This window comes from Rhinoderma darwinii, chromosome 8, assembly GCF_050947455.1.
Source record: "Rhinoderma darwinii isolate aRhiDar2 chromosome 8, aRhiDar2.hap1, whole genome shotgun sequence".
Lineage (NCBI taxonomy): Eukaryota > Metazoa > Chordata > Amphibia > Anura > Rhinodermatidae > Rhinoderma > Rhinoderma darwinii.
The window spans coordinates 5326635-5342025 of NC_134694.1; the positions used below are offsets into that span (position 1 = coordinate 5326635).

The 15391-nt window shown below is 41.7% G+C and overlaps 1 protein-coding gene across 1 annotated transcript; it reads right to left on the reverse strand.

Annotated features, from left to right (window-relative positions):
* Positions 1–9255: 9255 nt before the first annotated feature.
* LOC142658559 (POU domain, class 5, transcription factor 1.2-like) lies at positions 9256–14423 on the reverse strand. Its single transcript, XM_075834122.1, has 5 exons — positions 13722–14423; positions 11788–11902; positions 11569–11699; positions 10819–10983; positions 9256–9531 (listed from the first exon to the last, which is right to left on the reverse strand). Exons 1-5 carry the CDS (start codon positions 14421–14423, stop codon positions 9256–9258), a joined length of 1389 nt encoding a protein of 462 aa, XP_075690237.1.
* Between the last annotated feature and the right edge of the window lie 968 nt (positions 14424–15391).

A 15391-nucleotide genomic window follows, 5' to 3' on the forward strand; every position in this document is an offset into this window, starting at 1 on the left:
ATACTACCACAATAACAGGCCATACAGTGCCCAAATAATACTATCACACATAATACTACCACATAACAGACCACACAGTGCCCAAATAACACCATCACACATAATACTGCCACATAACAGACCACACAGTGCCCAAATAATACCATCACACATAATACTGCCACATAACAGATCATACTGTGCCCAAATAATACCATCACACATAATACTACCACATAACAGACCACACAGTGCCCAAATAATACCATCACACATAATACTGCCACATAACAGACCACACAGTGCCCAAATAATACCATCACACATAATACTGCCACATAACAGATCATACTGTGCCCAAATAATACCATCACACATAATACTACCACATAACAGACCACACAGTGCCTAAATAACAGCATCACACATAATACTGCCACATAACAGACCACACAGTGCCTAAATAACACCATCACACATAATACTGCCACATAACAGATCATACTGTGCCCAAATAATACCATCACACATAATACTGCCACATAACAGACCACACAGTGCCCAAATAATACCATCACACATAATACTGCCACATAACAGACCACACAGTGCCTAAATAACACCATCACACATAATACTGCCACATAACAGACCACACAGTGCCTAAATAACACCATCACACATAATACTGCCACATAACAGACCACACAGTGCCTAAATAACACCATCACACATAATACTGCCACATAACAGATCATACTGTGCCCAAATAATACCATCACACATAATACTGCCACATAACAGACCACACAGTGCCCAAATAATACCATCACACATAATACTGCCACATAACAGACCACACAGTGCCCAAATAATACCATCACACATAATACTACCACATAACAGACCACACAGTGCCTAAATAACAGCATCACACATAATACTGCCACATAACAGATCATACTGTGCCCAAATAATACCATCACACATAATACTGCCACATAACAGACCACACAGTGCCCAAATAATACCATCACACATAATACTACCACATAACAGACCACACAGTGCCTAAATAACACCATCACACATAATACTGCCACATAACAGACCACACAGTGCCCAAATAATACCATCACACATAATACTACCACATAACAGACCACACAGTGCCTAAATAACAGCATCACACATAATACTGCCACATAACAGATCATACTGTGCCCAAATAATACCATCACACATAATACTGCTACATAACAGACCACACAGTGCCAACAAATGTCCTACACGTCAAAACTGCAAAAACACAGGGGTGAGCCCAGCCATGAAAAAGCCATATACTGACATCTATAGGAAACCTCAACATATACACAGTGCAAAAGGGAACTCTGAGCCCCCCACTCCATACAGGATACTCTGATTTATTTTGTATAGCGTCATGGGTGTATAGTTTGACACAAGGCCCTACAGGAGGCGCTAGAGTTGTTGTTTAGGGAAACAAGTTGCTAGTATCTTCCTTGTGAAACTCTGTTAATAATAGACCCCTCCTGGCCACATTACCATATGAGACACGTTCCACGAGTGATACTCCTCGTATGTGGCAGAAGCTTGGCATTACCATAACAAAGGGCATTCACTTACAAAGTGGTAACAGTGGCCGAAAGAGCCCTGATCTTCTGAGTGTATATATATATATATATATATATATATATATATATATATATATAGACATTCTGTGACGTGTGGTGGCTTCAACTGTAGCTAATAAAGGGTGCTCCCAATCATAGGACCCCCATACCTCACATGGAGAGGGGTAGTCCCAGGAGTCTTGCCCCTTGAAATTAAATAGAGCAAAAAAAAAAAAAACACAGCAAGGGAAGGACTTGGGTAAAGTGAGTATTATCAAGCTAAGCAACAGCTCTCAATGCCAAGCTGCAGCTGCAAAAGCTCATATTGCAAGAAAGAAGCCATGATGTCCTAGATTAGTTTATACATTTGGCTCATGAACCGCTGGGATCCCACCACAATTTGCAGTTACCATCATCTGACCTTCCCACTGCATTATGCAGTAATGCCTAGACACAAGTGGTCCCCCAGGGTGGGAGATGCTCTGCAGAATCTCCATACTGCAGCTAATAAAGGGTGCTCTCGATCACAGGACCACACACTTCACATGAAGAGGGATAGTCCCAGGAGTCTTACCCCTTGAAAAGAAATATAGATGAATAAAACCAGAGCAAGAGAAAAATTTGGGTAAAGTGGGTAATATCAAGCTTAGCAACAGCTCCCAATGCCAGGCAGCAGCTGCAAAAGCTCATAAGACAAGAAAGAAACCATGATGTTTAAGATCAGTATATACATTTGGCACATGAACTAATTAACTGACTACGGGGCCCTTTACAATAAGGGGAGCTCTAGGGGTTGTCTTATGCAACCGCCGGTGATCAGCTGTTATCGCCATGGGATGACCTATGTGGCCACTCATTTCCATCTCAGTTGTCGCATGGTATAATGCATGATTATGTAGCGTCTTCTATAGCAGAATCTGCTCTTTGCAGCAACACTCCACTCAGGCTTTTAGAGGGGGATCCCTAGTTGGGGACCCATTTATGACCTCCACATGCTTTTACAAGGGTGGGAGCAACCCCTTTATGCTTTGGAATACTATAAGAGGTAGTCATGGCAAATTTTATGACCAGAGGAAATTCATTTCAAGAAAAGTCTTTTGACTGTCCAGATGGGATCACAATTTTTTGTAGTACCTGCACTATACACTTTGGGATGATTCACTAAAAAAACATCCCCCCTCCTTACCCCGGCCACAAACAACATTTCCTGTATGTGTATTGCACATATTCACACCTTTAGGTAAGTCCCAGGGACACAATGGGGCACATATTTTGCTGTGTTCTTTATTATTGAGGGTGCAGGTTTGTTTTTATATATTTTTCTGTCATTTTTATATGAGAGCCATATACACTACCGTTCAAAAGTTTAGGGTCACTTAGAAATGTCCTTATTTTTGAAAGAAAAGCACAATTTTTTTCAATGAAGATAACATTAAATTAATCAGAAATACACTCTATACATTGTTAATGTGGTAAATGACTATTCTAGCTGCAAACGTCTGGTTTTTAATGCAATATCTACATAGGTGTATAGAGGCCCATTTCCAGCAACCATCACTCCAGTGTTCTAACGGTACATCGTGTTTGCTAACTGTGTTAGAAGGCTAATGGATCATTAGAAAACACTTGAAAACCCTTGTGCAATTATGTTAGCACCGCTGTAAACAGTTTTGCTTTTTAGAGGAGCTATAAAACTGACCTTCCTTTGAGCTAGTTGAGAATCTGGAGCATTACATTTGTGGGTTCGATTAAACTCTCAAAATGGCTAGAAAAAGAGAGTTTTCATGTGAAACTCGACAGTCTATTCTTGTTCTTAGAAATGAAGGCTATTCCATGCGAGAAATTGCCAAGAATCGGAAGATTTCCTACAACGGTGTGTACTACTCCCTTCAGAGGACAGCACAAATAGGCTCTAACCAGAGTAGAAAGAGAAGTGGGAGGCCCCGCTGCACAACTGAGCAACAAGACAAGTACATTAGAGTATCTAGTTTGAGAAATAGACGCCTCACAGGTCCTCAACTGGCAGCTTCATTAAATAGTACCCACAAAACGCCAGTGTCAACGTCTACAGTGAAGAGGTGACTCCAGGATGCTGGCCTTCAGGGCAGAGTGGCAAAGAAAAAGCCATACCTGAGACTGGCTAATAAAAGGAAAAGATTAATATGGGCAAAAGCTCACAGACATTGGACAGAGGAAGATTGGAAAAAAGTGTTATGGACAGACGAATCGAAGTTTGAGGTGTTTGGATGACACAGAAGAACATTTGTGAGACGCAGAACAACTGAAAAGATGCTGGAAGAGTGCCTGACGCCATCTGTCAAGCATGGTGGAGGTCATGTGATGGTCTGGGGTAAAGTGGGAGATTTGTACAAGGTAAAAGGGATTTTGAATAAGGAAGGCTATCACTCCATTTTGCAATGTCATGCCATACCCTATGGACAGCGCTTGATTGGAGCCAATTTCATCCTACAACAGGACAATGACCCAAAGCACCTCCAAATGATGCAAGAACTATTTAGGGAAGAAGCCGGCAGCCGGTATTCTATCTGTAATGGAGTGGCCAGCGCAGTCACCAGATCTCAACCCCATAGAGCTGTTGTCGGAGCAGCTTGACCGTATGGTACGCAAGAAGTGCCCATCAAGCCAATCCAACTTGTGGGAGGGGCTTCTGGAAGCATGGGGTGAAATTTCTCCCGATTACCTCAGCAAATTAACAGCTAGAATGCCAAAGGTCTGCAATGCTGGAATTGCTGCAAATGGAGCATTCCAAGACGAAAGCAAAGTTTGAAGGAGAAAATTATTATTTCAAATACAAATCATTATTTCTAACCTTGTCAATGTCTTGACTATATTTTCTAGTCATTTTGCAACTCATTTGATAAATTTAAGTGTGAGTTTTCATGGAAAACACAAAATTGTCTGGGTGACCCCAAACTTTTGAACGGTAGTGTATATGAGAGCCATATACATATGTAGTAGACACGAAAAACCATGTACACTCCCTGTTTTATAATGTCCGAACAGCTACCCGATCACTATAATTTTAAGTTCTAGATCACTTATAATATTCATCAAGGCTGTTTGTTTTTTTATATTCAGAAACCCTCTCGGGCACAAGATGGGGTAGATGTAGACCCCATTACTGCACTTCTCCAGTAAGTGGGTTTCCCATCTTCGGAATCCTTACCTATTGGGGGAACGGGGGTGCGCTGACCTTAGTGCTGACAGGTGAGGGGCTACATCCATCCGTAGACCGAATGTAGAGGTGGCTGCGCATGTTTGCTGCCCTCTCCATTTTGGTGCATGCATGTTATGGAAAGAGCTGAGAACTTATTTGGTCACCTCTCCATTCAGCCTGTGGCTGCCTTGCCTGGTGGGTCACCAGGGGTCACCCATTTTTCTATAAATGTCTAAGATGGGAATATCCTTGTAAAAATAGGTTGTAATGGATTACAAAAATAGGGCTGCTTTCTTCCAAAAACAGCGCCATACATGTCCACATGTTGTTTGCGGTTTTGCAGCTCACCACAAACTCATGATCTGCAATACCAGACACAACCCATGGATAGGTGTGGTGCTGTTTTTGGAAGAAAGCAGCCATGTTTTTCTAGCCCTGGATAACCCATTTAAGTATAGGTTAAGGGAACTCTGTTTACACATACTCTCAGCACATTTTTAGCTCATGTAGCAGTTATCATTTTTTTTTATCCCAATATTACTTAAGGCCCTTTTACACTTGGCGATTATTGGGCAGACAATGTTCATAGAACGCTCGTTGCCGATAATTTCCCTGTAAACAGGGGAGCGATCAGCAGATGAACGAGCAAACGCTGGATCATCCGCTGGTCGTATCGTTTTAAAAAAGTAAAATATTATCGTTGTTGGCAGCACATCTTGGTGTGTAAACCGGGAGATGCGCTGCCGACATAATAATGTGTGGGGACGAGCGATCAGAGTAACGACCGCTCGTCCCCATCCATAGCTCCATGTGACAGGAGTAAACGAGCGCCGATCAACGATGTCTCCTTGATCGGCGCTCGCTGCATCGGCCGATTGTCGGCCGGTGTGAAAGGACCTTTAGGATGGACTCACTGTGGGTGTAGATTACTCAAGATTACCTTCAAGAGTTTATTTTAATATATTATACTCATTTTCCTCTGTTACTGATTACACTTCACAGCAGACTGGAAAACAAGCCTGGTCAGGATCAGGTTTAACCCGTTGTACGGACATCTAGTGGCTAATATAGAAACTGCAATTTTTGTATGTACAGCCAAACACCTCCAAAATATAATTTCACCAAAAAAAAGTAAAAAAACAAAAACAACAAGACCAGAGGATATCGGGTTTTTTTTTTTCATTTTTATTTCAGTGTTTAGTTGAACAAAAATAGCTTTTATCTTAACTTTAATAATGCGTAGAAAACACTGACAACTTATCATTATACGAGGGGGATGTGAAAGATTACAAAAACGTGCTGCCCTTCCCAAAGTTTCCCCACCCCTGCCCTCCCCCCACCCCCACCCTCTAGTCCCCAGCACACACACAATTCAATGTATATATTTTTATTTCTGTATTCAGTTTATGGCACAATAGGGTCAATTTGTCAACTAGAAAAAATGAACATCAACGGATCACATCCGTACCAGGAGAAATGCATAGACTGTAATGTTAACTAGGAGCAAAATGTCGACAGCTGGTAATGAGTTTTAGTGTCCCAGTATAGGAAAGAGGCTGAGGATAGTAGGATCTTTCCATGAAAGATTATGCTAATTTCCCATCAGAATGCATCACTTTGGGGGTATGAGAGACATATATGAAGCATGGCGAGCAGGCGGAACGCATAGCAAGCAATGGGCTGTTGTGTTGTGTCAAGTTGGTTCTGATTGGTTGCAGTCCACTACTGCAAGTCACCTGTTCACCCTATTTCATGAATGTCCCTAACGAATCAAACACCGTTATATAAAAGTGTTTAAAACCAGCGCCGCCCCCTGGGTATAATAGCCCTTGCCCCTCGATTCCTGGTAATATCATGGGTGATGTTATGGCGGCACAATAAGTAATAAAGTGACTTGGACATAAATTATCATCTCTTGGAGACAGATCAGCTGGAAAAAAAGGCTGTCTTACATATAAAAAAAGGGTAAAAGGGACTATAGGTCAAAAAGAACAGGAGAAATAATACACAGAGACAGACAAAGATCTCATATAACAAAGTAAAGTTGGGGTAGAGGTAAGTAATGTATGGCAAAGCCTAGGCTTGACCGATCAAGTGGAGAGTTGATTAAATGCCAGGCAGCAGAAGGTAAAGCTGGGTATTGCACAACTAAGCCCGGCCTTGTTTGGTGAAGTGGAGAGTTTATTAATACCATGAGGCAGAAGATATAACTGGGTATTGTATGGCTAAGGCAAGCCTTGAGCGGTGAGCTTACCAATGCCAGGAAGCAGCAGGTAAAGCTGAGTATTGTATAGTAAAGCCAAGCCTTGAGCAGTGAAGTAGAGAGTTTATTAATACCAGGCAGTAGAAGGTAAAGCAGGGTATTGCACAACTAAGCCCGGCCTTGTTTGGTGAAGTGGAGAGTTTATTAATACCAGGAGGCAGTAGGTATAACTGGGTATTGTATGGCTAAGGCAAGCCTTGAGCGGTGAGCTTACCAATGCCAGGAAGCAGCAGGTAAAGCTGGGAATTGTATGGCTAAGCCAAGCCTTGAGCACTGAAGTAGAGAGTTTATTAATACCAGGCAGCAGAAGGTAAAGCAGGGTATTGCACGACTAAGCCAAGCCTTGACTGTAAAGTGGAGAATTTTTGGGGGGAAAAGTGGAAAGATTGTAAGAAGAAGTTATAACCCTTTAATGTGTTTGAATACTAATACCAGGCAGCAGCAGGTAAAGCTGGGTATTGTGTAGTTAAGCCAAGCCTTGAACAGTGAAGTAAAGTTTATCAATGCCAGGCAGCAGAAGGTAAAGCTGGGTATTGCATATTTAAGGCAAGCCTTAAGCAGTGAAGTAGATAGTTTATTAATGCCAGGCAGCAGAAGGTAAAGCTGGGCATTGCACGACTAAGCCAAGCCTTAACTGTAAAGTGGAGAATTATTATTTTTGGGGGGGGGGGGTGGAAAGATTGTAAGGAGCAGTTATAACAATTTAATGTGATTGAATACCAATGCCAGGCAGCAGAAAGTAAAGCTGGGTATTGTATAGTTAAGCCAAGCTTTGAACAGTGAAGTATATTTTATTAATGCCAGGCAGCAGAAGGTAAAGCCAAGCCTTGACTGTAAAGTGGAGAATTATTATTTTTGTGAAAAGCGTAAACAATTATAACACTGTAATATGATTGAATACCAGTGCCAGGCGGCAGAAGGTAAAGCTGGGTATTGAATGGCAATGTCAAACCATGACTGGCGAAATGTAGAGTTTACTATGTCAGGCAGTGAAAAGGAAAGCTGGTTATTGCACAGTCAAGACTAAGGCACCATGCACACGACCGTAGATTTTGTGCGTAATTACGGGCCCATTAATTTCTATAGCCGACGGACAGCTTCCCGTATATTTACGGGAAGGTATCCGTGCCATAGAAAAGCTCCACATAAGATGGGACGTGTCCTATTTTTTGCTTTTTTCCGAATTGTGCTCCTACACTTTATATGGGAGCACGGGCCGCAAACCCGGGTGGATGTCCGCGGCTGGCCGTGCCCGTAATCACAGATTGTCGTGTGCATGGGGACTAAGCCAAGTCTTGACTGTGTAGTGTAGAGTTAGTAGAAAGATTATAGGAAGCAGTTACAATCATCTAATGTCATTGAATATTAATGTCAGGCAGCAGAAGGTAAAGCTATTTATTGTATGACCAAGCAAAGCCCTGATTTGTGAAGTGGAGCTATTCTTTTTGGAAAAGTGGAAAGATTATAAGGAGCAGCTCTAACCTTCTAATGTAATTGACAACTAATGCCAGGCAGAAGAAGGTAAAGCTCGGTATTGAAAGACTAAGCCAAGCCTTGACCTACGAAATGGAGTTTATTAATGCCAGACAGCAGGGGGTAAAGCTAGTTATTGCACGACTAAGCCAAGCCTTGATTGTGAAGTGGAGAGTTATTCTATATGGCACAACAAGCACCACAGAAAAGTGGAAAGATGACAGGAAGGGGGTACAATGCTCTAATATCAGCTCCCCTGTCCCATTATAACCAGACACATCATTTTTGGTTATAATGTAATAAGGGAACAGAGTCATTGGTCATGTCTGCTATCTCTGCTATAAAGAATGGTAAGGTGGAGGCATACAAATGGGGAGCCCTCCAGTCCTGGGGTAGGGAGGTGCCATATCATGGAATAAATCACGGGTATGTGATGGGACCTGGGGTGGTGGAACAATTTGCACTAAAAGTAGTGAACTTATAACCACAAACTAGTAAATCCCATGTTGGTAGAACATGAAAATTTATCAGATCGATGGATTTTTTTCTTCTCGAAGTTACAAAAAAAAGTGTGAGGGCAACACTGAATGAAGAAACAAAAATACGACACCAGCAATGAATTCTCTTCGCCCCCCTCCCCTCCACCCTGCACCATACTTTAAAAAATAAAAACAAAACGATCTTCTAAATCTATAAGGGTTTTACATGTAGTGATCATGGAGGAGAGAGCTTCAGCCGGAGTGGTTGGCCATGGGCATTCCATGAGGCATGGTCTGCGGGAATACCTCGCTCTTATGGAAGGCAGGCACGTAAAGTGCAGGGTTGGAACCGAGGGACCCTGGAGCGAAGCCTTGCGAAATCATCACCTGAGGCATGGAGTAGGGCCCCACGTTAGGAGGTGAAAGGGACTGGATGACCTCGTAGGTTTCACCACCGTTTTCCCTCAGGAAGGGGTGTACCTGCCGTTTTCCTTTCTGTCGGCGATTGCAGAACCAAACTCTGACCACCTGTTAGAATATAGAGAAAACTCATGAAAAATGAAGGGTTAAAGGCATAATCTATCTATCTATCTCTCTCTCTCATATCTATCTATCTATCTATCTATCTCATATCTATCTATCTATCTATCTCATATCTATCTATCTATCTATCTATCTCATATCTATCTATCTCATATCTATCTATCTATCTATCTCTCTCATATCTATCTATCTATCTATCTATCTCTCATATCTATCTATCTCATATCTATCTATCTATCTATCTCATATCTATCTATCTATCGATCTATCTATCTCATATCTATCTATCTCATAACTATCTATCTATCTATCCATCTATCTCTCTCATATCTATCTCTCATATCTATCTATCTATCTATCTCATATCTATCTATCTATCTCATATCTATCTATCTCATATCTATCTATCTCTCTCATATCTATCTATCTATCTCATATCTATCTATCTCTCTCATATCTATCTATCTATCTATCTCATATCTATCTATCTCATATCTATCTATCTATCTATCATCTATTTATCTCATATCTATCTCATATCTATCTATCTCATATCTATCTATCTATCTATCTATCTATCTATCTATCTATCTATCTATCTATCTATCTATCTATCCATCTATCTCTCTCATATCTATCTCTCATATCTATCTATCTATCTATCTCATATCTATCTATCTCTCTCATATCTATCTATCTATCTATCTATCTCATATCTATCTATCTATCTATCTATCATCTATTTATCTCATATCTATCTCATATCTATCTATCTCATATCTATCTATCTATCTATCTATCTATCTATCCATCTATCTCTCTCATATCTATCTCTCATATCTATCTATCTATCTCATATCTATCTATCTCTCTCATATCTATCTATCTCATATCTATCTATCTCTCTCATATCTATCTATCTATCTCATATCTATCTATCTCATATCTATCTATCTCATATCTATCTATCTATCTATCATCTATTTATCTCATATCTATCTCATATCTATCTATCTCATATCTATCTATCTATCTATCTATCTATCTCATATCTATCTATCTCATATATATCTATCTATCTATCTCATATCTATCCATCTATCTATCTATCTATCTATCTATCTATCTATCTATCTATCTATCTATCTCTATCTCTCATATCTATCTATCTATCTATCTATCTATCTATCTATCTATCTATCTATCTCTCATATCTATCTATCTCTCATATCTATCTATCTATCTAAAACAGCCCATTAAAGAATAACTTACATCTTTGTCCATGTTGAGGTCTCTGGCAATTTGGGAGATATCCTGTGCGCCCGGCTTGGAGCAATGCATGAAATAGCCCTCTAGGCTGCGCTTCACATTGTTCTCAATGCTGGTACGATGCTTTCTCTTCTGGGTTTGAGGCACAACCTGCCCTCGACTAATGATCTTTTAGGTTAAAAAAGAAACAAAATAATGTTAGGACCCATTGACTTTTCCCTTCAGTCCATCCCCTATATAACATTGTATTACTGGAACTGATGACTTATAAGCACAAACATCTGCCCACCCTTGGATCCCTGTCCCTATCCTTAGGCCCATAACCAGTGAACAGGGGATCCACCAAAAAACACCTCCCTTTCTGGTGGTGGTTCTCACCAAAAATCCCCCCCTCCACGTTGGTACAGGAGGTCCACCTCCAAATTCCTAACAGGTGAGAAGAATTCTATGACCCTCATGATGGATTCCACAGTCTTGTCTGATAAAGTTGTGGAGACTAAAGAGAGGAGGCCCGGAGAGAGTTCACGTCACCCATTAGGAGGACAAATTTTGGCAAATGAATGAAGACCACCGTGCGCTCCATAGCAGCTACAAAGGCTCCTTCTTAGCTACCCTTGGTAGTGACCACCACCCTTCCCTTAACTATAACAATTGTGAAGAATTTGATGTTGAACCAGGCGGTTCCTAAACAGAAGAAGGTTCTAGTCCAGAGAGGTTCCTCAAAGTCAATAAGGGATCCCAACATCTACTCACCTCTTGCAAATTTTCATTAGTCTCCACCTCGTGCAGCCAGCTCCCCAGTAATGGCTTCAGCTTGCACATGTTCTTGAAGCTCAACTGTAAGGACTCAAAGCGGCAGATGGTCGTCTGACTAAAAGTTTTGCCTGGAAGACGAAAGACAGAAGATGCAAAGATCTTAAACAATGGTCTCCAGCCAGGTCTTCTTAGACATATCTCTACATGGGACCATACCAAAAAGGATTCCTAGGGCATAGCCGACATCTGCTTGTGTGTACCCCAGGGTGATCCTCTTGTGTTTCAGATCCTTAGCAAACTGTTCCATCTCGGAAGACGACGGAGGACAACCCTAGAAAGAAATGTATGTAGGGGTGTATCGATTTCATATCCTAAAAATTCTATTCAGCTGGTCATTGGTTCTATCTTTTTCTAGGAAAGCTAGAAAAGCGCCCGTCATCCAACTTTACCAAACTTCTGAATGAGAGATTTACAGTGTTATGGAGATAATGGATGTATCACTGCATAACAAGGTAGACTTGCCATGTGGGTAACAACTCTTGCGACATAGGTAATGGCCAATATATGGCATCTTGAGCACATTGACCCAATGCTCGTATAAGGAACTGAGAAAACGAATGACTTTCTGAGAACCTGCACAGGCTTCTGCACATCTCCTGTATGAATTACTCCTTAATGGGCACAGTGAGGGAAACTATCGGAAAAGCAATCTCAAACTATCAAGGAATGATCCGAGCATCAGGGCTGATGGTCATGCCAAAAAGTTGCAAAAATTGTCAATTTCATCTAGTATATGATTGAATCAATGATTCCCAAATGGAGCATTACACCATCAGTATTCAGTCATTACTAAAACATGGCTTCCAAGCATAACTTCCACCATGGAAGCCAATAGAACTGTAGCTATGGAGCTCCTAATAGAAGGTGGCCTCCTCAACGTAACACAATGAGGGTCCTGATAATTATCGAATATCTAAAGTTGAACATGAGTATTCTTTGTTTTATAAGATCAGGAACAGTCTAGAACAGTGGTCTCCAACCTGTGGAGCTCCAGCTGTTGCAAAACTACAACTCTCAGCATGCCCTGACAGTCAGATCAGGCTAAGTGATGTAGTTTTTCAATAGCCAGAGACCACAGGTCAAGTTCTAGAGCACAAGATGGAACTCAACTAAGTACCATATATCTGAATTAGTGAGCAAAGACACCTGAATATAACAAGTTCAGGAGCTCAATCAAGATGGAGCTCACCTATTATCAGAAGATCAAGGGATAAGTGGAAGGTGGAGTTACCTCAATAGAACAATAGAGGAGCAATGTACAAGATGGAGTCTGCTCAACACAATAAGACCAAGAGCTAAAAAGAAGATGGAGTCACCTTGCTTTAATACAACAAGACCAAAAGTTCAATACTACAGTGGTGAACTCAATACAACTAGACCAAATGTTTAGTACAACAAGACCAAGAGTCTAATACAACCAACAGTCCAGTATTAGGTGGAGTCATCTCAATAAAAAAAGAGCAAGAGTTCAATACTACAGGGGTCTCCTCAACATCACAAGACCAAGGAAGTCCTCTCAACATTACAAGACCAAGAGTTCAATACTACAGCGGTCTCCTCAACATTACAAGACCAAGGAGGTCCTCTCAACATTACAAGACCAAGAGTTCAATACTACAGCGGTCTCCTCAACATTACAAGACCAAGGAGGTCCTCTCAACATTACAAGACCAAGAGTTCAATACTAGAGCGGTCTCCTCAACATTACAAGACCAAGGAGGTCCTCTCAACATTACAAGACCAAGAGTTCAATACTAGAGCGGTCTCCTCAACATTACAAGACCAAGGAGGTCCTCTCAACATTACAAGACCAAGAGTTCAATACTACAGGGGTCTCCTCAAGATTACAAGACCAAGAGTATGATATGCTCCAAAGCTCTTTAAAAGTTACCTCAAAATATCAAACAAAGAATTAAGTTGAGTAAAAGAAAAAATCCAGAATCTCAGCGCAAGGGGCAGGAACCTCAAGATCAGGTGCCAAGCACACACAAGATCCTATAAGCGCCTAAGGGGCCACTAGAGGTTAATATCATTCCATAAGAACATCTCAGAGACATCCCTTGGTCTAGAACACTCAAAAGTGGACTTACCTCCTCGTTGTCACTGCAGATGCCCTCACTGCCCCCGCTGGACAAGCTCCTGGGCGTGCTGTTGTTGTTGCTGCTGGCCACTGAGCTGGTGGCACTGCTACATCGGCTATTGTCCATGCTGGACAGACCACTCTCCAAAGCTGTATTTGGGCTTTGGTTAGTAGGGTATTGATGAAGAGGGTCAGTGGCTTGGGTCTTGCTATTATCATCAGGCTTGTTAGAAGCTGTTGCACCGCCGCCATTGGGGGTAGAAGGCCAGAAGGGGGCAGCCCCCCATGCCTGGTTGTAGTAGGATGCAGTGGGGGGATTGGGTGTTTCAGGGCTACACTTAGCTGTTGGAGATTGTGCCTTGATTTCCAATTCTTCCTCTCTTTCTCTCTTTGCATTCCTCTTGATATCGACCAGGTTGGACATTTGCTCTCTTGGACCTTGTTGCTGGTCCCCAACATGGATGCCAAGGGTATGGTTAGCAGGATCCAATTGGGGCAGATGGTTCCAAGCCATGACCTGAGCTGAGCAATCTCCAACAGTTTGGACTCCAAGATCTCCATAGTCCGATTTCATGGCAGAGAAAGAGAAGAAAGGCTGGTGATGATGGTGGTGGCTGATGCCAGGGTATCCCGTCATGTTGTATTGGCAGTTGGCATCTTGCATTAGCCCAGAGCTGTGGGTAAAAGATTGGAAGGCCTGTTGGTTATACATGGTGAGAGGAAACTCAACGTCCAACGCTGTGCTCAGGTCTATGGAGTTACTTAAGAAGTTGGGTTGACCTTGGAGATCCTCTGATCATCTTCTTCAAATCCTTGAAGTTGCAATGAACCGAGAATTCGGTCAATGTTGTCTTACATATATCCCCATGCAAAAAGTTCTATCTCGTCCCGAGAGAGGACCAGGTGAGTGGGATATTCACCTACAAATGAGTGAAAGTTCCATAAAGTTCTCGGTTCTAGAAGGAAAACCAATCAGTTTCTTCAAAGTCTACTCTTCCAGCAGGTCCACAGTGGACCTCTAGTCTGAGAAGGGAGACCTCTTTGCTGGAAAGGTGTTTGTCTTGCAGTAGTTTTAGCATTAATCTAATTCAATAAGATAGGGACTACTTAGTCTTGGCTTGAGACCCCTCCTCCCCCCTCAGTATGGTAATTGACCTCCTAGGTGATTGGCCCTCTTATAAACAAATGACTGGCTTTCCAAACACCATGAATAGGGTAAAGAAGGAGTTAACAGATTGTAATTGGGGATTTGGGGGTTACAGTCCCCCTTGTTTTAAGCCCCCAAACTTCCAGCCAACAGGTTACATCTGCAAACATCTCCCGAAAACTGCCTGGCTTGTACACGACTGTCCATGCACAAAGGAGACACAGGGGCAAATGAATATTTAGCAGTTTAGACCTTTGTAAACTACATTCCCGAACTTCAGCAACATGTCATCAATAAGAGCCATTTCCTAAACATTAGATGTAATAAACCCATTTACTAGGAGCAATCACACAGGGACCTGCGACCTGTGCCCAGAGAAGCTTCACATATGTGTGATAATGTCAGGAACATTACCCAGGACAGGGGGGAGATAGATAGATAGATAGATAGATATGAGATAGATAGATAGATAGATAGATAGATAGATATGAGATAGATAGATAGATAGATAGATAGATAGATAGATAGATATG

What these genes read in the sequence shown, in the direction of transcription:
- LOC142658559 (XM_075834122.1), bottom strand. Translation starts at nt 14,423, where the DNA reads ATGTATAACCAACAGGCCTTCCAATCTTTTACCCACAGCTCTGGGCTA. An exon ending in TGCCCTAGGAATCCTTTTTG is followed by an intron (nt 11,700 to 11,787) that starts GTATGGTCCCAT and finishes TTCGTCTTCCAG; the next exon opens with GCAAAACTTTTAGTCAGACG. An exon ending in ACCTCAACATGGACAAAGAT is followed by an intron (nt 9,532 to 10,818) that starts GTAAGTTATTCT and finishes ATATTCTAACAG; the next exon opens with GTGGTCAGAGTTTGGTTCTG.